This window comes from Fomitopsis serialis (genome assembly GCF_022376445.1).
Source record: "Fomitopsis serialis strain Sig1Antser10 chromosome Unknown B0H18scaffold_15, whole genome shotgun sequence".
Lineage (NCBI taxonomy): Eukaryota > Fungi > Basidiomycota > Agaricomycetes > Polyporales > Fomitopsidaceae > Fomitopsis > Fomitopsis serialis.
In genome coordinates, this window is record NW_025954975.1 from 477,819 (window position 1) to 502,116 (window position 24,298).

The 24,298-nt window shown below is 54.2% G+C and overlaps 11 protein-coding genes across 11 annotated transcripts; 4 read left to right on the forward strand and 7 right to left on the reverse strand.

The window, feature by feature from the left end:
* Positions 1-365: 365 nt before the first annotated feature.
* B0H18DRAFT_992213 (uncharacterized protein) lies at positions 366-2,229 on the reverse strand. Its single transcript, XM_048045111.1, has 7 exons — positions 2,163-2,229; positions 2,095-2,106; positions 1,931-2,042; positions 1,335-1,504; positions 1,159-1,283; positions 940-1,098; positions 366-890 (listed from the first exon to the last, which is right to left on the reverse strand). Exons 1-7 carry the CDS (start codon positions 2,193-2,195, stop codon positions 866-868), a joined length of 636 nt encoding a protein of 211 aa, XP_047896437.1. The 5' UTR covers positions 2,196-2,229; the 3' UTR covers positions 366-865.
* Positions 2,230-2,653: 424 nt separating this feature from the next.
* B0H18DRAFT_992217 (3-hydroxyisobutyrate dehydrogenase) lies at positions 2,654-3,929 on the forward strand (the record flags this gene model as incomplete). The annotated part of the gene is made up of 3 exons (XM_048045112.1): positions 2,654-3,036; positions 3,097-3,703; positions 3,758-3,929. Exons 1-3 carry the CDS (start codon positions 2,786-2,788, stop codon positions 3,926-3,928), a joined length of 1,029 nt encoding a protein of 342 aa, XP_047896438.1. The 5' UTR covers positions 2,654-2,785.
* A 420-nt stretch (positions 3,930-4,349) lies between these two features.
* On the reverse strand, positions 4,350-5,577 carry B0H18DRAFT_952988 (P-loop containing nucleoside triphosphate hydrolase protein; the record flags this gene model as incomplete). The annotated part of the gene is made up of 5 exons (XM_048042156.1): positions 4,350-4,406; positions 4,578-5,142; positions 5,206-5,396; positions 5,453-5,486; positions 5,543-5,577. The coding sequence occupies 5 exons, from the start codon at positions 5,575-5,577 to the stop codon at positions 4,350-4,352; spliced, it is 882 nt and encodes a 293-aa protein (XP_047896439.1).
* Positions 5,578-7,010: 1,433 nt separating this feature from the next.
* Positions 7,011-8,310, reverse strand: B0H18DRAFT_1143797 (kinase-like domain-containing protein; the record flags this gene model as incomplete). Its single annotated transcript, XM_048035669.1, has 5 exons — positions 7,011-7,385; positions 7,438-7,665; positions 7,724-7,798; positions 7,865-8,053; positions 8,122-8,310. The coding sequence occupies 5 exons, from the start codon at positions 8,308-8,310 to the stop codon at positions 7,011-7,013; spliced, it is 1,056 nt and encodes a 351-aa protein (XP_047896440.1).
* Positions 8,311-8,789: 479 nt separating this feature from the next.
* B0H18DRAFT_860054 (P-loop containing nucleoside triphosphate hydrolase protein) lies at positions 8,790-9,525 on the reverse strand (the record flags this gene model as incomplete). The annotated part of the gene is made up of 3 exons (XM_048039700.1): positions 8,790-9,180; positions 9,244-9,434; positions 9,493-9,525. Coding segments are annotated over 3 exons (615 nt in total), but the record flags the coding sequence as incomplete, so codon positions are not given.
* Positions 9,526-10,550: 1,025 nt separating this feature from the next.
* Positions 10,551-11,743, forward strand: B0H18DRAFT_930123 (P-loop containing nucleoside triphosphate hydrolase protein). The gene is made up of 3 exons (XM_048041702.1): positions 10,551-10,687; positions 10,735-10,928; positions 10,986-11,743. Exons 1-3 carry the CDS (start codon positions 10,658-10,660, stop codon positions 11,653-11,655), a joined length of 894 nt encoding a protein of 297 aa, XP_047896442.1. The 5' UTR covers positions 10,551-10,657; the 3' UTR covers positions 11,656-11,743.
* A 558-nt stretch (positions 11,744-12,301) lies between these two features.
* On the reverse strand, positions 12,302-13,304 carry B0H18DRAFT_872477 (P-loop containing nucleoside triphosphate hydrolase protein; the record flags this gene model as incomplete). Its single annotated transcript, XM_048040230.1, has 3 exons — positions 12,302-12,956; positions 13,024-13,214; positions 13,272-13,304. Coding segments are annotated over 3 exons (879 nt in total), but the record flags the coding sequence as incomplete, so codon positions are not given.
* A 2,300-nt stretch (positions 13,305-15,604) lies between these two features.
* Positions 15,605-16,805, forward strand: B0H18DRAFT_992231 (uncharacterized protein; the record flags this gene model as incomplete). The annotated part of the gene is made up of 5 exons (XM_048045113.1): positions 15,605-15,735; positions 15,792-15,834; positions 15,880-15,891; positions 15,935-16,071; positions 16,136-16,805. 5 exons carry the CDS (start codon positions 15,605-15,607, stop codon positions 16,785-16,787), a joined length of 975 nt encoding a protein of 324 aa, XP_047896444.1. The 3' UTR covers positions 16,788-16,805.
* Positions 16,806-17,486: 681 nt separating this feature from the next.
* Positions 17,487-19,487, reverse strand: B0H18DRAFT_121263 (P-loop containing nucleoside triphosphate hydrolase protein). Its single transcript, XM_048036484.1, has 5 exons — positions 19,081-19,487; positions 18,974-19,007; positions 18,726-18,916; positions 17,953-18,670; positions 17,487-17,903 (listed from the first exon to the last, which is right to left on the reverse strand). Exons 1-5 carry the CDS (start codon positions 19,107-19,109, stop codon positions 17,526-17,528), a joined length of 1,350 nt encoding a protein of 449 aa, XP_047896445.1. The 5' UTR covers positions 19,110-19,487; the 3' UTR covers positions 17,487-17,525.
* A 672-nt stretch (positions 19,488-20,159) lies between these two features.
* On the forward strand, positions 20,160-22,672 carry B0H18DRAFT_121390 (uncharacterized protein). Its single transcript, XM_048036546.1, has 9 exons — positions 20,160-20,333; positions 20,414-20,484; positions 20,815-20,858; positions 20,914-20,990; positions 21,047-21,350; positions 21,397-21,455; positions 21,513-21,576; positions 21,632-21,956; positions 22,015-22,672. The coding sequence occupies exons 1-9, from the start codon at positions 20,306-20,308 to the stop codon at positions 22,288-22,290; spliced, it is 1,248 nt and encodes a 415-aa protein (XP_047896446.1). The 5' UTR covers positions 20,160-20,305; the 3' UTR covers positions 22,291-22,672.
* A 311-nt stretch (positions 22,673-22,983) lies between these two features.
* B0H18DRAFT_930134 (P-loop containing nucleoside triphosphate hydrolase protein) lies at positions 22,984-24,225 on the reverse strand (the record flags this gene model as incomplete). Its single annotated transcript, XM_048041703.1, has 4 exons — positions 22,984-23,150; positions 23,203-23,853; positions 23,908-24,101; positions 24,151-24,225. The coding sequence occupies 4 exons, from the start codon at positions 24,223-24,225 to the stop codon at positions 23,132-23,134; spliced, it is 939 nt and encodes a 312-aa protein (XP_047896447.1). The 3' UTR covers positions 22,984-23,131.
* Between the last annotated feature and the right edge of the window lie 73 nt (positions 24,226-24,298).

Sequence of the window (24,298 nt, forward strand, 5' to 3'; positions counted from 1 at the left end):
TTCTTCCCGTCATCCTTGCAGGCTCTCACTCTCAACGGCGCCATTGCGCTCATAACCTCGGAGGACTGGTCCCTCTCATTGTCAGCTTTCCCACAACTCAAGTATCTGGGAATTTATGACAGAAGGTTGGCAGTCTCGGACGAATTTCATTTTGCTCCCGCGCTCGAGCCAGCGCCCACTGTAGTCCCATGCCAACGCCTGCGAAGAATTGTCCTGAAGTACGCGCCGAAGACGGCAGACAGCAGTCTGTCCATGTTCATAGAGTTTCAGGAGGCACTGCGAAAGCGTGCCGAAGCTGGCTCGCGCTTGCCGGAGCTACGCGTCGAATTCAACCGGGCGCATAACAGAGCTCAATTGTCGGTGAACGACGCGCTACGGTCATCAGAGGTGTTCAACGAGCTACAGAGGAGTCTTGCATCCATAATAGACACGGTGACTATCATCTGGCATGGCTTAGCCCAAAGGTACGCAGCCATTGTACATAGAAGGTCCAGTCGAGTGACTGACAATATTACACAGCGCATGACAGCACTCCGAGGACTACATAATAGCGATCATGGATTCTGCTGTGATACGCACCAACCATGACGATTTCACTTGCTGGTTTCCTGTCTCCGTACTCGCTGTTTACGCGTCTCCCCCGCCCGAGTCCATGCGAGTGATTGATATGGCGGTAAATGTCTCCCTCTTGGCATGAAGACGACTTGTGACGTGCACGTTTGCTGCTTTGCTTTTTCCAGTCCGAACTACGTATCATACGAAGTTCCATGTCATGGCGTTGCAGTCAACCTCACCCTTGTACGTGTAACAAGTCGCACCGCCCGCGGACATATATTACAGTTGTGGTACAAGTATCTTCCAGCTACTAGAAGAAACTCATTTTGGACAATCTTGCAATACATTTCAGTACCGGAGACTTGAGCGATCGTGACGACATACCTCACTCGCACGTATACAGCAACCAGAAGCACCAGCGGCGCTACGCCAAACAACACGATGCGCACAGGGAGCACCGTGTTCCCGGTAGAGAAGTGTGACCAGAGGCCTCCCAGAAATGCTGTGAACAGCAGCAAGGGGTAGAGTAGGTATCCGGAAAGTCTGCACATTATAAAGACCGGTAAGTATATGCACGACAGGGGTACAGAGCCTAGCACGTACCGATGATACTTCCATACAAGCCTGGCTTTGGGGGTGCCCCCGAAGAGACGTCCGTTGAACCAGACGCTGCCAACGCCGATGAAGACCTGGACGACTACCCAGAACACACTGATGTAGCCTAGAATCTGTTCGCGCAGTCAGCGGTGAACATCACTTTGGTCAAACACAACACTGACGCCGTGCCATGTCGTCGCATGACGCGACCCGTGCAGAGTCTTGTTCCACCAGATGGCCAGCGTGCCGAGTAATAGTGCAGGGTAGCTGCCACAGAGTATGGCATATTGATGGCGAGTAAGGCCTGCCGCCTTTGTTCTTGGCTGCGAAGTCGGCTGAAGTGTTACGATGCCTAAAACCCATCCCATCAACCACCATCCGCGTCAAACGCGACTCGGGAAAAGATGATTCGAATCGGCATTCACACCACACAGAGTATAGTGGCATCGTGCCGGCACTCACACGCACAAATCCTATCATGTCGTTCGGAGGCGGGAGACCAGCCAGACACTGGCACGTTCCGAGGAAACGATGCGTTTCCGCCGCCGTGAGTCCATCACCGACTTTGGCCTGGCGCGCTCTCACCATCGCTGGCGATGATATGGTCATTCTGGGCCATGTCCGACCCAGCAAGACCGACAGACTAGTGACGACTGTGGGTGAGACCAGGTGCGAAGACCTGACAATATGGAAATAGCTGTCAAGATAATCGGGCGCCGATTCGAGTGGTGTATACCGTATCCCCGATGTGATTAGACGCTAATGCGATGTTACTCACCATACGCCAACAGGCAGATGGATAGACTTTGGAGTATGGGATGCCAAAAGAACCACCCGAGCTTGACGGGGTTGCTCACGAAGACGATCAACCAAGTTCCCAGAAGGAAGGCCTATGACTGCCTGGGTAAATCGACCTCCTCATGTGAGAGCGCGATCTCTCACCCCTGCAGCGACCTTCCCCGGATCAGAGTGTGAGCTACGCTTCTCGTTGGACTAAGTTTAGCACTCACGTATGCAGCGATTTGTGCGAAATTGTCCCCCATGCGATCTTCAGGTCGAATGTTGTCGGAATCTAGCACAACGTATTGGGAATCTTCAGCGACATCTTCTACGATCAAAGGGTCGTTTTCTTCGCCCTCGTTTGGCTCGTCGTGTGGGAAGGTTTCCGTTTTCGGCGTTGGTGCGAGGGCAATTGCACCGCTCATGCTTGTGTAACTATGGGAGACTCTGCAGAGATGCACGGTGATAGATAGAGGCTAGCAAAGTCATTGCAGCGCTGGGTTGAGTAAATTACTGCATGCGCTGCGCAAGGCCGCAATAAGTCAGCGTCCGGCCATTGAGCATAGGGACCGGCATTCTCCGCACCTCGGCATGCTCCGGAGCCTTCCGGGGACCCGGCACGTTCGATGTCGATCTAGATCGGCTTGTTCAGACGCTGGATCGGGGGCGCCTATTCCCGTGGGGAAGGCCCGGAGCCTAAGCAAGGCGTCCGTGCCGTCTGGTCCGCTGACCGCGACCATGAACGCGAAGTCGAGGTCGGGCAGACTGGGAGACTCCGACTCAGAGACCCATTACCCTCATCACTGCCGGCGCCGTCGACGAGCGCCTTGACCTCGACCACCACCTTCTCATCATGAGGCCCTCCGCTCGCTGTCTTGCCCAGGCATTGGCCTCCACACGCTCGCACTCAGTCAGTTTCATCGGACTAGGACGGATGGGCTCTCCCATGGCCTACAACCTCTTCTCGAAAACCCTGGTAGAGAACGAAGGCAGCGCACGCTTTGTGGTCTGCGATGCGCGGACGGCTGTATCTGAGGCGTTCGCGGCGGACTTCGCGAAGCAGTTCCCCGGTACGCAGGTCGATATCGCGAACTCGCCCGAAGAGTAAGCCTTGCATCCCTCCTCACAACTAGACCCACCAGCTGGACGATCATCGGTTGACAGAGCCCTGATGGCCTCGCAGACCATCATCACCATGCTCCCTTCGACCCCCCATGTGAGAGCCGTCTACGTCGAGTCCGGCGGTATCCTCCCCGCGCTGCACAAGCTACCAAAGGAGGCCGTCCACGCGACGCTCTGCATCGACTCGACGACGCTCGACGTAGAGACAGCGCGGGTCGTCTCATCCGACATCAGCAAGATCGGCGCGCGACTGGTCGACGCACCCGTGTCCGGCGGCGTCGCCGGTGCCAAAGCGGGCACGCTCAGCTTCCTCGTCGGCGGCACGAAGACCGCGTTCGAGCTCGCGACGCCGACGCTCGAGCGGATGGGGAAGAACATCATATACTGCGGGGGCTCGGGCGCGGGGCTCGCGGCGAAGATATGCAACAACCTTGTGCTCGGGGTGCAGCAGATCGTCGTGTCCGAGGCGATGCTGCTCGGCCAGAAGCTTGGCTTGGAGCCGAAGGTGCTCGCGTCGGTGATCAATAGCTCGACGGGTGCGTGTTGGGCGAGCTCTGTGAACAATCCGGTTCCTGGTGCTGTCCCGGACAAGTCCCCACCTTGTGAACGAGACTACGAGGGTGGATTCGCAACGCGGTTGATGCTCAAGGTGCGTCCAGGGCTCATGGTTGGAATTATAGAAGTCGCTCTAATCCGGTTGCAGGATATGGGCCTAGCAATTAACATCGCGGAGACGACGAAGACGCCGCTGCCGTTGGGTACCGCTGCGAACGAGATCTACGCAGAAGTCATCGAGGACGACCCTGATGCTGCCGAGAAGGACTTCTCAGCTGTGCACAGGTATCTACGACTCCTCAAGAATAAGGATGCATAAGTGATTGGGTAGAGAAGCTGTAACGTGTACTATCGGATGCACGTGCAACCTGTATAGTATGTCGTGCTCTATTTCACTTGGTAGAGGCTGTCAGACCGTGGATATGATTGTAAGTCAGCTTATACTGAGCACGTAGGCTGCTGGACACAGACAACGGTACATCTTCTCATACCTTATGCATTGGATAGGCATGAAACGTTGAACGCATAGGGGCGAGATATCCGGGAATGGCCGACGAACTCGGACGTGGTGCGATTTGATGTGACTCGTGTGAGACCAGTCTTTCCTCCCCGCTCAATTCAACTAACACTTACACTCTCCATTAGTCTGCGCATGGTGGTTGTAGCGAACGGGCGAAGATTAACAAAGGTGAATTGGCTACTCTAAGGGGTGTCTGAGATATACTGACTAGTACTTGCCCTCAGTACGTGCTCGAGCGAAGGGAATGAGACTGAGCGTGGCGGCAACGCGGTACAAACTACAAGAGAGGAATGTGACGAGACAGATGGGGCGGCCATGATAGCTCACTGGAAGTCGCAAGTGAGCTGGACTGGTGCGCCGTTCCTCACGACTCTAGGACACGGTACACCTTCAAGCAGAGAAGGGTCCGAAATTCCACTCGAAATCCCGCTTGCAAGAGTCGACGCACGCTGCCAACCTCCATCTTTTCTTCCTCCTTCTTAACCCTCCGCAGTTCCTCCTTCGTCTTCTTTAGCTCCTCTCTGAGTTTCGTGACCTCCGCCCTGTTCGCGTTTTTCATCTCACTCGCAAGGTCTTGCAGTTGTCGCTGGTACCTCTCCTCCTGTTCTCTGAGTAGCTGGCGCAAGTCAACGCCCGCAGCGGTTTCGGGTACTTGCTTCCGCTGTTCCACGAGCTCCCACTGCATCTGGAGCTTCTGGGCCGAATTTCCCATAAGCGTCGACACCACCATGCGGGCGGATTCTGCGTGGTTGTAGTGGCGGATCATCTGCGCTCCTGCCTCGATCGCCGGCTGGTAAAAGATGGGTTTGGAGGCCAGCTCCTGCTCTCGTGCGCTTCCGACCTCCTCCGGGACGTCCTCCCACATCGAGGTGACGATGAGGACGTTCTTCATCGCGTTCGGCCCACATATCTTCCCAAAAAGCCGGAAATTCTCTACAGCGATTCCTCCGACGCGCCGGTCGGAGATGCGGTGCATGTAGATGACTCCGGACAGCAACATGTCTCGTTCGTATCTGTACGCGTGGAACTCGACTCAGCCACGAAGGATGCGCACCAATGGCAGATCGGTCACTCACGTCCTCTTTAGAAACCCGCCTATGTCTTCTAGAACGTCCGCCTGCGACTTTGTCGTGTCGTCGAAGCCGGGCGTGTCAATAAGCACGACTTTGGTGTCGCCCATCATGTAGGAAGCGACATCGATGTTGGTCGTACACGATCGGAGGCCCGTTCCTACTTTCAGGTCTGAACCGCATAGGCGATTGATGAACTGGAGAGTATGTCATATCCTCTACGATCAAGCCCCGCATGTGAAGTTATGCTCACTGTCGACTTCCCTGCCCCTGTAGGGCCAGTGACCCTAGAGCCAGAAGCGAGTAAGCGCGGGTGCGGCAGTGATCAATAGGAGGGACTCACGCAATCAGCTTCAGGTTCCCGTTGTACAGCGCCATTGTGTTCCCGAAAGGTGACAATGGTCAAGAATATGCGCAAGCAGTAGTGCTGTGGTATGAAGAAGACGCATCCTGGTCCGTGAGCATCATATATTTTTGCTCGCTGCTCAGATAGCAAGTATGGAAGTGGCTTCGCGTCGCACCTGTAACACGCACTGGCGGTCGCACATTGCGTTCCGTCACACGTGTATCTTGCGGCCCCCATGTTCGATGATCCGCGAGATACAGACCTTACGACGGCGCTTCAGTGTGGCTCGTTCTGCATGTCCGCCGCGTTGACTGGAATACCGAAGTTCATTCAGCGATAGGTGGCACACGGACCAGTAGGCTCTGTGACTGCCAAGCGACTTCTAATTGTAGCTATAAGCTACGCTGACTTGCCTGACCCCCAGTCACGGTGTCCGATCTCAGCCAGCAGAATCTCCAATGGTTTTAGTGTCACGGGGATAAGTCATGAACGTTGTAATCATCTGTTGACGGGTGCAATACGCCGCGAAAGATAATGAAATCAGGTTGAAGCTTCACTGAAGGGGTGTCGGCCATCAAAGATATCAGTACTTCAGTAAGTACTCAATACGCACTCACATTGATACCGTTTGTGGAGTAGTGACTGGCGTACGGGGTGCCCCTGAAACACTGTATGGTATCAAATGTATTATGGGAGTGTTAAACTTTCCCTACAGTGTACGAATCAATGGGCGCAGATCGACATCTTGTCCCGGAACTTTCCGCACCTTTCGTCAGCGGTCAGTAGCTGCACATTGCTCCTCGTTAAGGTAGCGATGTTGTCCACGACGGCGCTGTCCCAACGCAGCTCAGTAAAGCGGGACTCGACAGGATTGGGCCACACCTAGAATAGGATCGTGTGGTGCACAGAGCAACGTGTAGGTCCTCAGGCCTCAGCAGTGAGCGCCTCCGGGCAAATCTTGGTGGCTGTATCCGAAAGGCTTCTCACGTCTCTAGTGAACAGCCGTCAAGAATCAGAGGGTAGCAATCGGTCTCGATAGATATGGAAATGAGGCATTCCGGTCTGCACGTCATGACACGCCGCCAGCCTCCCAACTGCGTGAGGCGGTCAACCGTAGACACGATCGAGGCGATGGCGGTTGCCGATCCTCCGTCGCCGGTGCGGTTCCAAGAATGGCAGAGCACCTGGGACATGTCGTTGGGCATTCTTTGAGGTGACCCGAACGGACGTGTGTGCTCATTCAGACTAGGTACGGTAGCGGATCGACACTGCCAGAATAGGTGCTTCATCGTGCCATGGAATGGATACCAACAGATATTGACAGCTACAATTGAGGAGCCAGGCGGAACCCGAGCGATATCTTAAGGTGGTTTGGACTGGGTCAGTCTAGTTCCGAGGACAGTAGAGTGCGGCGCTCACCATCTCGCTGACGCGTCGTGCTCTACGGCCAACATCCTACTTTGACTCATGTAGAAGCGCTTTTGCCGCGCACTGGCCTCCCAAGCCCCGCAAAGTATCTTTGCTGCATCCTCTGCAGTAGGTTACTCGACGACGACCTCTGTCCTATGTCAGATATGCCTATCCCCGATTCTTCGGCCGCCTGATCTGTATCAGTACGGAGACCGCATGGAAATTGCATGTACCACTCCGCTTCCAGACGAATTCGTACTTCCCAAATGGGTGGCCTCTTGCGATAGTCTTGCTTCCAACAATCTTCCATGATAGACCAGATAGCGTCGGATACTTCCACTGGGCGCTGGGGTCTTTCACCGCTCATAACCTTGCGAATGACAGCCCCGTCGTAGTTGACATCTTCATACGGCACCTTCCCGGTGAATATCTAAAAGTCCCTGGAATCAATCGATTCGCCAGAAAAAGGTCTTGTCACGTACCTCCCACATAACCATGGCGTAGGAATATATATCGCTCGCCTTAGATGGAGTTGCACTATTCAGCCTAAACATTTCCGGGTCATGCAACTCTGGGGGCATCCAACGGATTGTTGAGCGAAAACCCGTGTGCTGACTGACAGTATTCAGCGTGTCGCAATTATAGAGCGTAGTCGATAGCCCGAAATCTGAAAGACAAGCCCGCCCCTGTTCGTCAACAAGGACATTCGCCTGAAACATCATGAGCGCCCCGCATCCAACTATGATATGTATGATACCGCTCACTCACTCCTTTGAGGTCTCCGTGGACAATGCCAACGAGATCTGAATGGAGAAATTCAAGTCCACAAGCAACATCCGCGATCTGGCGGGGATCGGTATTCCATTGTCAAGCTTTACAAGCAGAGGTACTTCAGAGTTGTGGACTCACCAACGGCGGACGACTTGCGTTCGGATTGTTGCCCAAGAATTTGATGATATGTCCATTGGGCATCCATTTACATATCATGCTTAGCTCGAATTGTTCACGATCAATTCCGTAGAAGGGAGCGACATTCGGATGGGCGAGACACCTCCAAAGTGCAGCTTCTCTAGCAATCCTCTGAAGAACGTGAAGATGCTATCAGGAACATTCTCTTTGTAAGTGCCAATAATGCCTGGTGAGCGGACCTTCAATAAAACCTCCACAGAGTCACGTTCAGACGTCCTGATGGCTTTGACACCAACAAGCTGTCCATTCCATCGTCCTAGGTAGATGTCTGCGCATCCTCCACTCTCTTGCGGTCGGGTCCGATCAGTTTCCAATGTGATGGAGTGGTGTTGCAGAATCAAAGACGTCGGGATAACGCCATACTCTACGCACAGCTTGCGAAGCATGTGAAACACTGTCGTGTACAGAGGTGATTGCCAAGGTATAATGCTCTCCAATACCTGTATGTGCAGAATTTTGGGTCAGTGGTCGTGCCCACTGGACATAAAGGATGTTCGACACTGACAGCATCTAGAAGATTCACGACCAAGTCATGGTACCCCGTTTGTGCGAATTTCTTCATTATCTTGATACCCTGTTTCGACGACATTGCTGCTCGGCAGAGCTCCAAGATGTTCTTGTCCTGGTCGATCGTGCAGCTCGAGCTCAGAGCTGCGAGCGACTGAACGAGGAGACCAAGCGCCTCCGCGTGGCTGTCGAGGTACACTCGAAGTGATTGTTGTGCCAGTATTTCATCGTCTGCAACGGGCTCATACTGAGCAACCGAGGAACGATCAATAAATCGAAATCGAAAGTCTACTGGCACGCCGCCCGGATCCTTGTCCAAAAGGTGGTTCCCCTCCTCCTGTTCTCTGAGTAATTGGAGCAAGTCAACGCCAGCAGCGGTTTCGGGTACTTGCTTCTTCTGCTCCACGAGCTCGTACTGCATCTGGAGCATCTGGGCTGAATTGCCCAGAAGTATCGAAACTGCTATACGGGCAGATTCTGCGTGGTTGTAGTGGCGGATCATCTGCGCTCCTGCCTCGATCGCCGGCTGGTAAAAGATGGGTTTGGAGGCCAGCTCCTGCTCTCGTGCGCTTCCGACCTCCTCCGGGACGTCCTCCCACATCGAGGTGACGATGAGGACGTTCTTCATCGCGCTCGGCCCACATATCTTCCCAAAAAGCCGGAAATTCTCTACAGCGATTCCTCCGACGCGCCGGTCGGAGATGCGGTGCATGTAGATGACTCCGGACAGCAACATGTCTCGTTCGTATCTGTACGCGTGGAACTCGACTCAGCCACGAAGGATGCGCACCAATGGCAGATCAGTCACTCACGTCCTCTTTAGAAACCCGCCTATGTCTTCTAGAACGTCCGCCTGCGACTTTGTCGTGTCGTCGAAGCCGGGCGTGTCAATAAGCACGACTTTGGTGTCGCCCATCATGCAGGATGCGACATCGATGTTGGTCGTACACGATCGGAGGCTCGTTCCTACTTTCAGGTCTGAACCGCATAAGCGATTGATGAACTGGGTAGTGTGTCATATCTCCTCTACGATCAAGCCCGGCATGTGAAACTATGCTCACTGTCGACTTCCCTGCCCCTGTAGGGCCGGTGACTCTAGAACCAGACGCGAATAAGCGCGGGCGCGGCAGTGATCAATACGAGGGACTCACACAATCAGCTTCAGGTTCCCGTTGTACAGCGCCATTGTGTTCCCGAAAGGTGACAATGGTCAAGAATATGCGCAAGCAGTAGTGCTGTGGTATGATGAAGGCGCATCCTGGTCCGTTAGCATCATATATTTTTGCTCGCTGCTCAGATAGCAAGTATGGAAGTGGCTTCGCGCCGCACCTGTAACACGCACTGGCGGCCGCACGCGAAGGTGCATTGTGTCCCGTCGCACGTGTATCTTGCAACCCCCATGTTCGATGATCCGCGAGCCACAAAAGGCGCAGCAGGACAATGAAACGCACGCATCCGTGACTTTCTGCCAGCAACAGCTAAGTCTTGACATAATGATCACCTTGCATGTATGCGTGGAACGCCGCATAGGAGGGCCAGTCTTGATCGATGATCTATGGTCGCTTTGGGCAGATTGTTCAGTGCTAGCGGAAACATTGCATGCAGAGCATGAACAGTGTCACTGTCTAGATCTATCAGTGGCGCGAGAGGCCAACCAGGACAGTGCCCAGAGGCTTCTAATAGCCTGAACTCGCTGGCCTCATGGTCGCCGCGTTCACTACCTCGGACGCTCGTCTGACGCTTGACGCAAGTTACGCAGTGAAGGACGATATCTACTGCGTGTGAGTGAAGGTTCATTATCCACGTTGAAATCGCCACACACCGTCGGGTAGCTGCACGCACCCTGAATGTGTGTTGGGTCTCCGAAGCTTCATCACGTACCGGTCTCAGGCTGTACCGGCGCGGCGACTGGCCACAAATCACAACCTTGCCCATTGCCGCAGATTGCTGCAAGACTCATTGATGTCGGCTGCCTTTGGCGTGTAGCCTAGATACAAAGTTGACATGTGTACGAGACGCATTTCACCTGCATGTCTTCGCGCGACGTCGAAATGCCTCCTAAGCCATACCCACGTAGGGCGCATTCGCTACTTGCTGCTATACACAACTTTCCGATTGTCGTCAACGATATCGTATGGTTAGCGAAAGGCTCACCGTCCTCGATTATTATGTAAGAGCATTCTTCGCACAACTCACCGATATATCAACTGAGTTCATCGTAGTGTCATGGGCCCAACGGGAACGGGCAAATCCACGGTCAGTTTCGACCCCGAAGTGAAGTGTTGGTGTCTCATCGGAAGTAGTTCCTCAACCTGGCCAGTGGCTCCAAATTCGGAGTAGGAACGAGCCTCCAGTCCGAGACAGCTGTCATACAGCCAACCGAGCCTTTCAAAGTCGGATCACAGCGTGTCGTCCTGGTCGATACACCGGGGTTCGACGACACGTTGAAGTCTGACAGAGAAATACTCAGTATGATCGCCGAATACTTGGCTGACCTGTGCGTGTATCTCGTTGCGCCGCGGGACCGCCTGCAGTGACTAACGTTAGATATCAGGCATTCTAAGAATATAAAGATCAAGGGCGTTATGTACCTGCATCGCATCACCGACAACAGGATGGGCGGCACTGCATTGAGGAACTTCAGGATGTTTGAGGCCCTCTGCGGGAAAGACTCGATGCCGAACGCCGTCATCGTCCTAAACATGTGGAATCAAGTTGGGAAAGACATTCGCGAAGCACGCGAGAAGGAGCTGCGCGAAAGTGACGACTTCTTCAAGCAGGCTGTAGACGCGGGTGCCTCCGTCATGCCCCACGACGGCCAACGATCATCCGCGGACGCCATACTGGCGTATCTCCTGAAGCAGAAGCCTGTGTCTCTTCAGATACAAAATGAGACGATGAACGAGGACAAGAAGATATCACAAACGGCCGCTGGCATGATCCTTTTGGGGGAGCTTGCGAAGAGGGAAGTCAAACAAAGCGAGGAGCTGCAGCGCCTACGCAGACAGCTCGACGAGTTGTTGGAAGAGGGGGAGAGGAAAGACTTAAAGGAGGCGCAGATGGACCTGGAAAGAGCCAGAGAGAAGCTGCAGGATGAGAAGGGAAGGCTACAGGACGCGGGCGCCCTTGTCAGACGGAATCCTGACTCGGACGGGGCCCAATCCTTCGGACAGAAGTGGTGGGATCGGGCACGAAGAGCGGCACGTAGAAGACAAACGGCATGACCCGTACGGTCGCGATGCAAACCATTGGGCACTGCAGCGCAGGCCCGGGGGATCGAAGCGGCGGGGATGCGTACTTGCCGTGTTGACGAGCATCGCAAATCACACACTGCGACGACGATCCTAATATATGTACCTTAGTTTATGTATGTCGCTTCACGAATCGACCACGCACCATGAACTACATCCACATATGCACACCCGTCTGAGCTTGTCCGAGTCGCTGTCAAAGGCGCGCCCACGTCGATGACAGGAACGTATACAGCCCAGGCGATACCGGTTTACAAATTCTTCATTCTTCGTACGTCTTGATATGTGCTGGTCAAAATAGCCCGTAGTTTCGGAGTTACAGATAGGCTCACGCGCTCTAGTATATCTTTCCGGTGACAGTATGTAATGAGGCAGTTGTTGTGGGCAAGCTGTGGTCGGCCCTGAGCGTTGAGTGGCGCCGGGCCGCCCACCCGCCACTGGCAATTAATGTATACCGTCAGTTATTGAAACCACCGCTGACGAGGATCAGAAATACTGTAGTACCGTCACCCGGGCCCATCGATGTGCCCCTCTCTCGTGAAGCCTTTCAACGAATACGCCGGATACTGCTACAGTGTCAGTGGTACATACTAGCCTAACGTCCCTGCCCAGGATCTCACTACTGTGGCCCCAGGATATGGTAAACCTTCCAGCAAAACAGAACTCGGTACTCGACGCGATATCCCACTCGTAGGAAACGAAAGAGGCCGTTGCCCCCGCGCAGCTTCTCCTCTTCTCTCTTGACCCGCCGGAGATCATCCTTCACTCTGTTCAGCTCTGCTTTAAGCCGGGCGATCTCCGCCTTTTCTGCGTCCTTGATCTCCTCTTTGAGTTCCCGCATCTCTCGCTGGTGTCTCTCCTCTTGTTCTACGAGGATTGACTTGAGGTCGCAGCCCGCTGCGGTTTCCGGCACTTGCTTCCTTTCCTCCACGAGTTCGCGTTGCATCTGAAGACTCCTCGCGGCGTTCACAATGAGCGAAGACACGATCGACTGGGCGGACTGTGCTGTCTTCTGGTGCCGGACTATCCTCGCCCCCTGCGCGATGACTGGCTGGAAGAAGATCGGCTTGGACACTAGCTCTTGCTCTCGCGCCTGTCCAACCTCCTCCGAAACATCCTCCCACATCGTGGTCACGATGAACACGTTCTTCATTGCCTCCGGGCCGCATATCTTCCTGAAGAGCCTGAAATTCTCTCGCGCGATGCCCCCAACGCGGCGGTCGGAGATGCGGTGCATGTATATGACGCCGGTCAGCTTGATGTCTTCCTCATATCTACGTGGGTGCACGGCCAGCTGAGCCATGAGGCATCCACATTGTCACAGTCAAGTGTATTACTTACGTCTTTTTCAGAAATTGGCCTATGTCCTCGAGGACGTCCGCCTGCGACTTCGTCGTGTCATCGAAGCCCGGCGTGTCGATGAGCACGACCTTGGAATTGCCCATCATGCAATGTGCGACGTCGATATCCTTCGTACACGACCGAAGGGTTGTTCCTACTGCCAAGTTTGAACCACACACATGATTGATGAACTGCAACGTCTTTCAGCTCTCAATTCCTGTGGCAGCGCATATGATGACTCTGCCCACCGTCGATTTTCCCGCCCCTGTAGGGCCAGTGACCCTAGAGTTAGATGCGAGTAAATGTGAGTGTGTCTGAGATCAACGGGTGGAAAGCTACACACGCAATTAACTTCAACTTCTCGTTATACAGCGCCATTCTGCGCCCGAAGGTTTTTGTGGAACTACGAGGAAAGCGCTAGTCGATGTTCCAGTATGAAGGTGCGCCTTGATGAGTATGATATATTTGCGGCTGGTCTGCAGCAGGCCATGTGTCCCACACCAGCTCTGCATCGTACCTTCAACACGCGCTGTCCTTAGTAGGCGGGCGTGCCCGGGGGTGCACGGCGACCCAGGGCACATGTACAACATTCGTCATCGTATCCAGTGATCCGCGATGCAAAGCTAGGGGATACTGTGGCTCGTATGGCGTGTCCACAGCACCGACGCTGTTCGGTGGTCCGAGGATATCGACAGGCAGTTACAGCTGGCTACAGACTCCGATTCCGTAAGTTGGCTAGGGATCTTGATGTTATGTAGCTCCTCACTCGTAGAGTTTACTGGCGCCGTTCACTGGCACTGGACTCGCCGCCGCAGGGGCATCGTGTACTCACAACGGTACCGAGTTCTAACACTGCGTAGCAGTGATCGGCACGGCCCGTACCCTGATGCTGCTCACGGTCGATTTTTGCTGTCCCGTAATTGAAGGCCGGTGACTTTAGAGTCAGACGTGCGTAACCACAAGTGCGTCTGATATCAATAATGAGCGACAGGGCACTCACTCACTCAGCTTCAGGTTCCCACTAGATAGAGACATGTTGTCCCCGAAGTCTGTTGTGAGGAGATGATTCGGCCGCCGTTGTGGTCACGACCTCGCCTGTATCGTTTGTTTGCGCCTCACCATCTTGCAATAGTGGTGGGTAACTTCCCTCCGCTCCTGCATTGAATCTGTGATCCCTTTGTGCACGTGAGCGTCACTACATCGTGGCGTTGGATGATCTACGATGCGACTGAGATGCGGTGGCGTTGTCTTTGCGTAGTATCGCTTCGAACTGAACAAGCCCAGGGTCCGACAGCTTTGGTCTCATGAATGGCAAGCTGGCTCACAAGATCCGTGACTTCCACTTCTCAAATGCCATCAAGTTACGCTATCAATGAAATCACCTATTTCCGAGGGCGCTCCTTTCTACCCCAGAGTTCAATTCTTACGCACATAAAGTAAGCAGAGATCCTTGCATGCGTCTGGTATTCTCGTTGATGTTTGGAATGTCAGAGAGGAATCTGTATGGCTAATGTGACGGCACGCAGCTCAGATGGTTCAATGCGCCGCATCCTGCGGCACGAGCATGAAGTGATGCCAGCCGCTCTAACCATCACACCGAGTCTGATAGTGTATCGTTGCAGCCGCTCACGACGGGAACTGTGTCGTCGTTGGCTTCGAGTTCCCTGAACGCGATCAGCTCGGCAGTATGAGTCACCTCATGATGTATAGAAGTCTCACACAGCGAACTGTAAGGCATCTAATACGGTGGCAATTTGCTTCGATGCGTCTCGGTCTTCATTGAACGTCAAGCTCCGTGAGTTGCTCCAATCACCTGTGAATGAGAAGGTGAGCTCATTGCCGCATGTGAATCTCGCTATTGAAATCAAACGATGACCCAATCTGTTCCAGTAAACTTCTAGCACCTCAAGACGTTCTCGAGGGAGACTCCTAGCGTGTGTTCTTCCTTCTCCCGGAACACGCCTAGGCTCGACACCTACATAGTGCCAGTGCCTGATACTTATGGCTCTGGATTATCCAAATATGGTTGTCGAACAGGACGCCGGTGTCCCCTTCAACCGAATGATCTCTCAGCATGGATAATCGACTGCCAGTGTAAAGTTTGCATATGCTCCTCAGAGTCACAGACATTTTACTCTGACATACTGTATCTTCAGCAGTGCTCGGGTGTACGCGCCCTCCACCAAGTTCATGAAGACGTTCCACGGAGCATCATATTATGGTGTGCATAAGTAATACTTATTCGATGCGTCTAGCCAGGTCGCATCGGCGCCTCAGCGAGTTACCGCGACAGTCAACGCGTGCTACTAGACGATGACAGCAAACTATCCAGACATGTAATGTCACACGTTAGTTGACGCATTGCTCTTACTCACGGTGCAAACATTTCCGCTACATCCATTGTACCATTAATCCACACCTTCAGTTGCATTTGCAAGATCTCGAGTGCATTCAACAAGAATGCGCTTGTTGCTGAATTTGCCTACCGATATTACATGGAATCCATATGGGGCCGGGCCGCCACGCACACCAATAAGTACCGCTCACTCAAGATTGGGACATTGCCCAGCCGCCTCGCCAAATGCCACGTCCGAAGACCGTGAAATCGCCGGCCCCCACTCCTCAGCCCTCCACTCCATCTGACCAGAGGAAGGGGCATGTGTCAAAATCGTCGCGGACGCTTGATGACACTGCAACAACATCATACATACTGTGAGCTTACGTTGTTGCTGGACTCTCCGTCCGAACACCACTGACAATTATACCAGGGTTATGGGCTCCACCGGGACAGGCAAATCTACGGTCGGTATTGTTCTGCATGGGGACCGTGACTCCTGATATCTGAGTGGGCTGTAGTTCATCAACTTGGTAAGTGGCTCCAATTTGAGTGGGGACCAGACTCCGCTCCCAGACGGCCACTGTCGAGTTATCCAAAACGTTCGAACACAAATCTCAGCGAATCGTCATGGTGGACACGCCTGGATTCGACGATACCATCAAGTCCGACGTAGACGTGCTCACTACAATTGCGAATTATCTCGCACACTTGTGAGTCAACGCGTCTACTACTTACGGACTGAGAGTCAGCGATGTCTTACACGAGTCACCCAAGGTATCGCGAAGGCATCCAGATACGCGGCATAGTGTACATGCACCGCATCACGGACAACAGAATGGGCGGAACAGCACTCAGGAATTTCCGGATGTTTGAAGCCATCTGCGGGCAATCCGCCAGGCGGAATGCGATCATAGTCCTCAACATGTGGGACCAGGTGAAGAAGGACGTTGCCGAAGCACGCGAGAAAGAGTTGCGCGAAAGTGACCTCTTTTTCAAAGCTGCGGTGACCGCTGGTGCACGTACAATGCGTCACTGGGGCAGCAGGGAGTCTGCCATACCGATTCTGGACAATCTCATCAATCAACCTCCAGTGGCTTTGGCAATTCAGCGAGAGATCGTTGAGGAGCGCAAAGCAATCCACCTGACGGCAGCCGGGCTGACGCTCCTTGGGGACCTCGCTGCAAAGGAAGCCAAGCATGACGAGGAATTGGGTCGTATACGTGAAGAGAGAGAGGAAGCGAGGTCAAGGAGAGACGTGGACGAGGAAAGAGATTTAGAAGAGGCGCAGAAGAGGCTAGAAGATCTGCGACAAAAGCTGGCGGATGAGCAACGGAAACTGCGAGACGCGACGACGACAGGTCGGAGGGTGTCTCGACGCGCACAGACGTCGACTCAGAGTAGTAGTAGCTGCTGTTGTTGTTCTTGAATGTTGGACGCAACATCGAGTTCCTTGTTTTGAAGAAGTCTTTCATCACTTATGGCGAAACTTACGCCACCCTCCTTTATCACGGGCCATAACTTAAGGAGAGTGTCAAGTGATGTACTGTCGCTCAGTGCACAAGAGTTGCCCTGCTTGATGGGGCTACAAGCGTGCGCCGTTCCTTCATCGTCTCCCACCTATAATTACCGTTCTTGCAATCGACCTTTCGAGATCGTATTATACTACTCATGATACAGGTCGTACGCGCAGGATATGGGAATTACAGTATCCTTCCTATCTGGCAACTTGAAGAGGATCACATGTCTTTATTTGAGCGAAGAACAGAACATGTAGACTCGTGCCCAGTGAAACGGATAGTACATACGTAGTCATGCTGAAAGCCAATGTCATCAACGCACGAGGGAGACTTAAGGAACTGAAGGGGGAGCTCGTGGACTGCCTCAGCATATGATGCAACACGATGCCAAACAGCACTTTCGCTCGACTGCTTCCACTGGCTTGAGCGGAGCAGGGGTCGTTTGGGACGGAGCAGGGGCCGGGTTGAACGGAGCAGGGGTTGGCTCGAGAAGAGGAGGAGTCGACTCGTTCCAAGGCCCTGCCAGTCGAAAAGGGGGTTCGAGGTCATGCCACGGACTTGCCAGCTGAACCACGACTGGTTCATTCGTCTTGAAGAGACCGGAGGCTTGCACTTCCTGGGGTACGGACGCGCGTGAGTGGGCACCGTCAGAGGGGACATCGAGGTCGAGGAGAGTTGGCTGGGGTAGAGGAAGGGTTGGCTCGGGAGGAGAGGTTGGCTCGGGAGGAGGGGCTGGCTCGGGAGGAGGGGCTGGCTCGGGAGGAGGGGCTGGCTCGGGAGGAGGGGTTGGTTCGGGAGGAGGGGTTGGTTCGGGAGGAGGGTTGGTTCGGGAGGAGGGGTTGGTTCGGGAGGAGGGGTTGGTTCGGGAAGGGGTGGCTCGGGCGGAGCAGTGGGTGTACGCAGAGGCCTCTCACTAGGTGCGCTTTTAGGGTCTGATTGCGGAGCGTCGGGAGCAGATGTACTCCGCGAACGCGAATGCGTCGGTGTGTCTGAGGGGTTGGCATGTATGAAACGCCTGAGCGGGACTGGAAATTCGGTAAGCGACGTTAGGAGAAGATTAGTATGGCAACTCACTAAGTCCTGAGACGGCAAGGTAGGTGAATGCAAATTGCGACCCAGCTGCGACAGGATCTCCTGGAGACGCGTAATGAAGCAATCTCCCAGGACCGTTTGTAGCTTGTCTCTCTCGGTTTCAGTCTTCTGTAGCTTCTCGCTGAGGTTTTTGAGATCGTTCCTCAGTTGCTGCAGCTCCTCTTCCCGACGCCTCCTAGCCTCCCCCACCTCAGCTAAGCCCCCAGTCTGGTCACGGTCCCCTTCAAGTCTTGACAATTCATCAGTCAGGTCTCCGGTGAGAACGTTCACTCTGCCTCGCTGTTGCTGACACACTGCTTCCAACTGTGAAGCTAGCTCACGTCCCGCACCAGTGTCTGGAAATTCCTTGTGCTCCTTGACCAACTCGCGCTGGATCGACAGATCGACGGCAGGTTTCCCCAACAGCGTCGAGAGAATATCGACCGCAGACTTGTATGTGTTGTTGTGGGGCACGATGCGAGCTCCATGATCGCAGGCGTCCTTAAAATGGTCGACGCGATACTGCCGAAGCCTGTCCTCGGCGGTTTGTCGCTCCCGCACGTCTTCCCACATTGTAGTGACGATGACAACGTTCTTCATAGCGTCATCCCCGCAGAGCTTGCGAAACAACTGGTAATTCTGCGAGCTGATACCGGATATCCGATTGTCCGAGATTCGATGCAGGTACAGAATCCCAGTGAGCCGTGTGCCGCTAGAAAACCTTCAGGGACATTAAGTATCAGTAGTGCATCACAGCCGAGAACAAGCCCCCTCACGTCTCCCGTAGGAAAGTAGCAATCAACTTCAGTATGTCGGCTTGTGGTATCTCGGTATCGTCAAATCCTGGCGTGTCGATCAACGTGATGCGGTCGCCTGCGAGTTGCATTGTCGCCATTTGTATTTCGCTTGTGCATGATCGGAGTCCGTGGCCAACTACCAAATTCGAACCAGCAGCGCGGTTAATGAACTGATAGAAAACTTCTCAGCATACTCAGATAAGTATATGGACGTATCGCGTCCTTACCGAGGACTTTCCACTTCCTGTGCAGCCCATAAGTCTGTTTTGTGCCATACGAATTGACCGAATCATTAGGACCCCATATGATCGATCGTAGCAACAGCAGGACGTACGCGATTAGCTTCGGTGCGGGTTCTGCCATGACGGTACAACCAGTGGTCAGAGCAGCAGCGGATCGCAGTGTCGATATCGCTCAGCCGTCCAAGATATATGTACGCTGTGTGGACAGTGGTTCAACGTAGCATACAGTCGAATAGTGTCCGGATTAGAACCATCTGTGAAGAGACAAAACACACCTCTCGTCACGTACGCCGCTCGACTGCGCAAGCGAAAGCATTGCCTCCGCGCGTGGTCGAGCATGGTATGGACCACTGTGACATAGCAGGAAGGGAGGCGCATGGCCTTCTTGGCATGCCTTCGCAACGTTCGTCTCGTTGGCCATGCGCGCGGTTCGGGATCTCTTGGGTTTGAATAAGACATAGAAGTCCAATTGTAGCTTGTTACCAGGACACCAGAAAGATGAAGCCTCTCACCAGGCACCGCAGTGGCCCAAGCTCTGTGGTGGCCGACGGACCGGGAACTGGCCGAATCCCGTTTGCTCGGGCGTTTCTGACACACAAGTCCACAGGGCATGTGCGCGCATTGGTATGTTATGGAAGCCATGCTGTTCAAAGACCACACACCGCCAGTATTCCACATTGTTCGGCTGCTTCTCTGGACACTGTGCCTTCGCCCTAAGCGGCTAAGCCCATCGTGAGTTGTAAGTGCGCGCCTGATCTGTCCTCCGCGAAATCAGGCCCATGCGAAGTTTCGGGCAGTAGGGCCACTGCAGAGCCTTGCGGTGCGGTGATCGTGGTAGTGAATAGAAAAAGGCGGTAGCGAATACACGGCTAGTAGGTGCTGTATTAGTGGCTGGGCGGTGTGGTGCACGTGAGGCGCTGTCGGACTCAAAGGCGGTCGGGACGATGGCGACGAGGGCAAACACGACTCTCATCTCGCTCGCAGCTCTCGTTCCCCCTCCCACTCGTTCACCACCCCGGCCCATTCTGCTCGCGCGCACATCCTACCAGAACCCCGACAAAACTTGCCTTTTGCGGCATAGCACGCCGCCTCGCCTCATCGCTCGCTGTTGCCCAGATATTATCAGTCCCAGATCAAATCTCCTCTGTCCTCGCTGTATCCGCACCAGCCATCTGTGCCATCCCACACGTCGTCATACCCTCCTTCAGACGCTGCTGAGAGCTTCTGGTCCCGCACGAACTGCTCCCGAGGCTATCCCGCTCTAGTTGATTGTATACCACCCGCAACACCACCCGATCGTCAGTCCCAGCAGCGCCGATGGCTAAACACAACGCGATCATTTTCGGTGCGTAGCCCCGTAAACCTACTGAGGTCGCCGACTGACCGATCTGCCACGTTCTGTGTCGTGTCGTTTCCTGTGAACAGGCGGTGTGAATACTTGCGCTCGCGCTCTGGCTGCCTACCTCGTACCATCTGATGGAGAGTCTCTTGTAGAGGTACGTCGACTTGCTTCATTCACGTCCACTTTCTCGGTGTCGTGCGAGCCGTGGGGGAGTAGACGAACCTTCTTGCCATGTCGGACAGCGCACCGATGACTGTCGATCCTCCACGCTGTGGGTGCGTGCTCGCGTGTTCCTCGGAGCCTAGCCACGCTTTCTGCCCGTGGATTTGGCGATCGACATGTGGACTCGTGGTGCTTCTGCCATGCGACGTGCGCGTTGCGAATGCCAGGATGGAAGAGTCGCGCGCACCTTGCACTCGCCCGTAGGCACTGAGAGCGAGGTCGTATCTACCTGTATGTGCCAAACTGACCTTGCTTCTGGCAGAACCTCCGGATAGTTGACAAGTACTCGGTCTCACCACCGACTACGTATGTATAGTCTGAGTCCAATCTTCGTCGCTGCACGTCCTCAATCGCTCTCTAGATATCTTGGCGCGGAGTTCAAGCAAGTGCTGGAAAAACCCAATGTAACTTACCGCCAGGCGAATTTGACCGTAGCCTGTGAGCATATTGTACTCCTGTACTGGCGCACGCTTCCTGACCCATCGTCCTCGCAGCCACCGTTGCGACATGTTTCGATCCTCCGGAGGGCCAGGAGCCTTACTCGTACGTGTTCGACTTGACAGGCGAGGTACAGTGGGATCGGCCGGAGGCGGTGCAGATCAACAATACGCTTCGGATGGCGCGACACGTCGGCCTGGAGGCGGCAAAACGCGGCGTGACGGCGTACGTGCGCATCATGCCCCCGTTCTACGAGTGCAAGGACAAGGGCGCGCACGACGAGAAGGATGACCCGAAGCCGGACGGTGTGATCGGTACGTGGTGGCATGAGACGATGAGGACGCTGGGGGCAATTGAGGGGTGCGTGATGCAAGCTATGTTGCTGGCGTATGCTAACGCGCTACAGGCTGAACCTCGTCATTCTGAGGAAGGCGCTGGTGTACGGACCGTACATTGATTATGGACGTGAGTAGCTGCTTGCTTGGGTCGGGGCTGGTTCTCATTGCGCGTCTTTCTCTCTAGCCATCATGTCTTCAATCTCTATGGCGGCGGTATACGGCTATCTGAAGCAGCCTGTCAAGGGCCTGTACGTGTCTTCGCTCGCTCGTCAGTCATGTACACTGTGCTTATACCCCGCACAGGTGGTCGCCGGGCAAGCACCCGATGCACACAGTCCATGTCGAGGACGTTGCGGGTGCGTTCTGGGCGTGCGCAGAGTGGATCGCAAGCGTTGGCGGGCGCGCGAAGGCCGACGAGCTCGCAGGCGAGGAGATCCCCTTCCACAATGACAAGAGCAAGGTGTCGGAGATCAGTGAGATGGTTCCGCCGGACCGCAAGGTCGTCGCTCCGTTCTTCAACGTGGAGGATGACGGGCAGCTCGCGATGGTCGACATTGCGACGCGCGTTGCGAAGGCGTTCGGGACCTCGTTTGAGTTCTTTAACTTCATGGTGAACACGATGGCTAAGGTTCGTCCCACTTCCTTGTCGTTGATATCTGATATCTAAGTCTGACGGATGTATGCAGTTCAAGCTGGAGGACGTGGTAGAGGACATCAACGAAGCGCATGTATCCGCGTGGACGACGATGATCACGGAGGCCAACCCACCCGTGCCCAATACCCACTTCAGCGCGTACACGGACATTTACAACCTGAAGAAGCACGTCATCGCGTTCAAGGCGGATAAGCTGAAGCGCCTGACGGGCTGGAAACCCAAGCACCCGGAGCTCACGGAGGACGAAGTCCGCGACCTCATCGCAAAGCTCAAGGCGGAAGGCAGCTGGCCGAACAACGACTCATGATCGCGCTCCCCATGGCACGGATTCCGGAACTCTGCTCTCTCGCTCTCCTTACAAACTCGAGCTTCGACGCGCATCGTTATTATGGGCTCTCTGTGTGCTGGCGCGGGTGTTGATGACAACGACGATAATGATGTGGCATGAATTCATCTGGATGTGCTGTTTGGTTGATTCTACCGTTCTTCGACTATTTTGTGCTGACTCTCCCCCCTATCTCTTTATCTCCCCGTCTCTTCGCAGTTCTCACATATACATATTTCTGTCAAAGGTATCTTACAGTCCGCGTCGATTTGTCCCGCTTTCGCTATCCACGCGTCTTAATGTAGTTGCTGTCGGCCATTAGGGCTGTAATACTAGCGTCGCTATTTGTATCGAAGCTAGATTTGGAATTGCAACTCGTACTTCAAAGCCGTTCATGCTTGTCGATACGGGCTAGCGAGACGGGTGTCTGACTGTAAGTGTCGCTCACCTTGCTGCGTTCATACTTGCTGACACGAGGATTCAGGCTTACATTATGAGGATATATTCTGGTCATACCGCAACCAATGTGCAAATTCACTGACCGTACTGCGACGAGTGGACTGTCGTGTAGGACTTGTACTGCCAAATTATGTGAACGAACAAGATGTACTCGGACCCGAGATTGAATCAGGGCAAAAAGAAACATTCGATGATATCCGAACGTATGGTCGTTGTTATATTGTTTGCCCATCGTGAACGTAAGTCATCCGTCTCCTGCATGACTCGTCGTCATCGTACTAAAGATATCTGCCAAGCTTCGTGAATTCGTGTGGAGGGTCGTAAAGAATTCGTGGGGGACCCGCCCCCATAGGAGCGTGTAGCGTCATGCAGCCGTCTCGTGTCTGCAAGCCAAATCAAAGCCCTTCCCGTGCGTCGGGTCCTTATGCCACTCACCGTAAGAATGTCATTTCGAGGAACTTCTTGATTGCTTTAGTCACTCGTCGCATTCGTGGCCGGCAGCCTCGCCTGGCTGAACTTGGACTGGGAAGCCCGCTCTGAGCCAGTGGCCGATGTTTCTTCTCATCGTCAAATGGGAGCTCTAGCGGAGATATGACAGGACCGTCCTTGTCGTCGATGTCCGTGCGGGACGCCGCGTTCAGAGCAACCCTGATGACAGGCGCTTCCGATTGCCACGAGCACTGCGATGCTCGTGCAACTGACGTTCGCATTGAAGGTTTGATATCATATTCTGCTTGCTTGCGGATGTCTGGACTGAACTGTAGTGGCTGTGGCGCATTCGCGACGAGGTGTCTGACAATCTCGCGCGCGGACTTCGCCGTCCTGTCGTGGTGGAAGATGACGGCACCGGCGTCCATGATGGGCCTGAAATATGCCTTGCGAGTGCAAAGTGCGTACTTCCGCGTTTCTCGCACGCTGTGATTGACGTCTTCCCACATGCTGAGCACGATGGCGACGTTGGCCAGCGCCTCCTGGGCGCACAGGTCTCGAAAGGCAATGAGGCTCTCCAGCGCTACGTGGCCCATGCGACTGTCAGAGATCCTGTGGAGATAAATTGTGCCATGCAAGACAGAGCCCTTCCTGCGCCTGTCATGACTGTCAGCTAACGCTATTACAGTGGAGATCTACGAATTCACTGACATCTTTGTCAAAAACGCACCCACTAATTGCACGACCTCCTCAGTGGACTTGGTAGTCATGTCCAACCCGGGTGTGTCAATCAGAATTACACGCTTCGAGTCGATCTTGACTGGTCTTGACAGCTGGATGGAACGTGTCTGGGACGACAGCGAGGAACCAACGGCTAGGTGCGAACCAGTCGCGGTATTGACAAACTGGCACAGCTGAGCGATAACAATATTGTCCGCGTCAGGCATGGCTTACTGTAGTTTTCCCGGTTCCTGTGCGGCCCATGACACTGGCAATCAACCATGTCAGCGTCACTTGTACAACGGGCATGACAACGAGCTCTGGGACTTACAGGATATACACGTAGTCTCCTTTGCGGAACAGCGATTTCATGGTTGCGAAA

Coding starts and splice junctions, on each gene's coding strand:
- B0H18DRAFT_992213 (XM_048045111.1), bottom strand. CDS start 2,195: ATGGGGGACAATTTCGCACAAATCGCTGCATAC. Junction 1,284..1,334: donor ATGCGACGACATGGCACGGC/GTCAGTGTTGTG, acceptor CTGCGCGAACAG/ATTCTAGGCTACATCAGTGT. Junction 1,099..1,158: donor CTTGTATGGAAGTATCATCG/GTACGTGCTAGG, acceptor TATAATGTGCAG/ACTTTCCGGATACCTACTCT.
- B0H18DRAFT_930123 (XM_048041702.1), top strand. CDS start 10,658: ATGGGCCCAACGGGAACGGGCAAATCCACG. Junction 10,688..10,734: donor CGGGAACGGGCAAATCCACG/GTCAGTTTCGAC, acceptor CATCGGAAGTAG/TTCCTCAACCTGGCCAGTGG. Junction 10,929..10,985: donor GCCGAATACTTGGCTGACCT/GTGCGTGTATCT, acceptor GTTAGATATCAG/GCATTCTAAGAATATAAAGA.
- B0H18DRAFT_121263 (XM_048036484.1), bottom strand. CDS start 19,109: ATGGCAGAACCCGCACCGAAGCTAATCGC. Junction 18,917..18,973: donor CAGGAAGTGGAAAGTCCTCG/GTAAGGACGCGA, acceptor GTTTTCTATCAG/TTCATTAACCGCGCTGCTGG. Junction 18,671..18,725: donor GCTACTTTCCTACGGGAGAC/GTGAGGGGGCTT, acceptor ATGTCCCTGAAG/GTTTTCTAGCGGCACACGGC.
- B0H18DRAFT_121390 (XM_048036546.1), top strand. CDS start 20,306: ATGGCTAAACACAACGCGATCATTTTCG. Junction 20,334..20,413: donor ACACAACGCGATCATTTTCG/GTGCGTAGCCCC, acceptor TCCTGTGAACAG/GCGGTGTGAATACTTGCGCT. Junction 20,991..21,046: donor GGCGAATTTGACCGTAGCCT/GTGAGCATATTG, acceptor TCGTCCTCGCAG/CCACCGTTGCGACATGTTTC.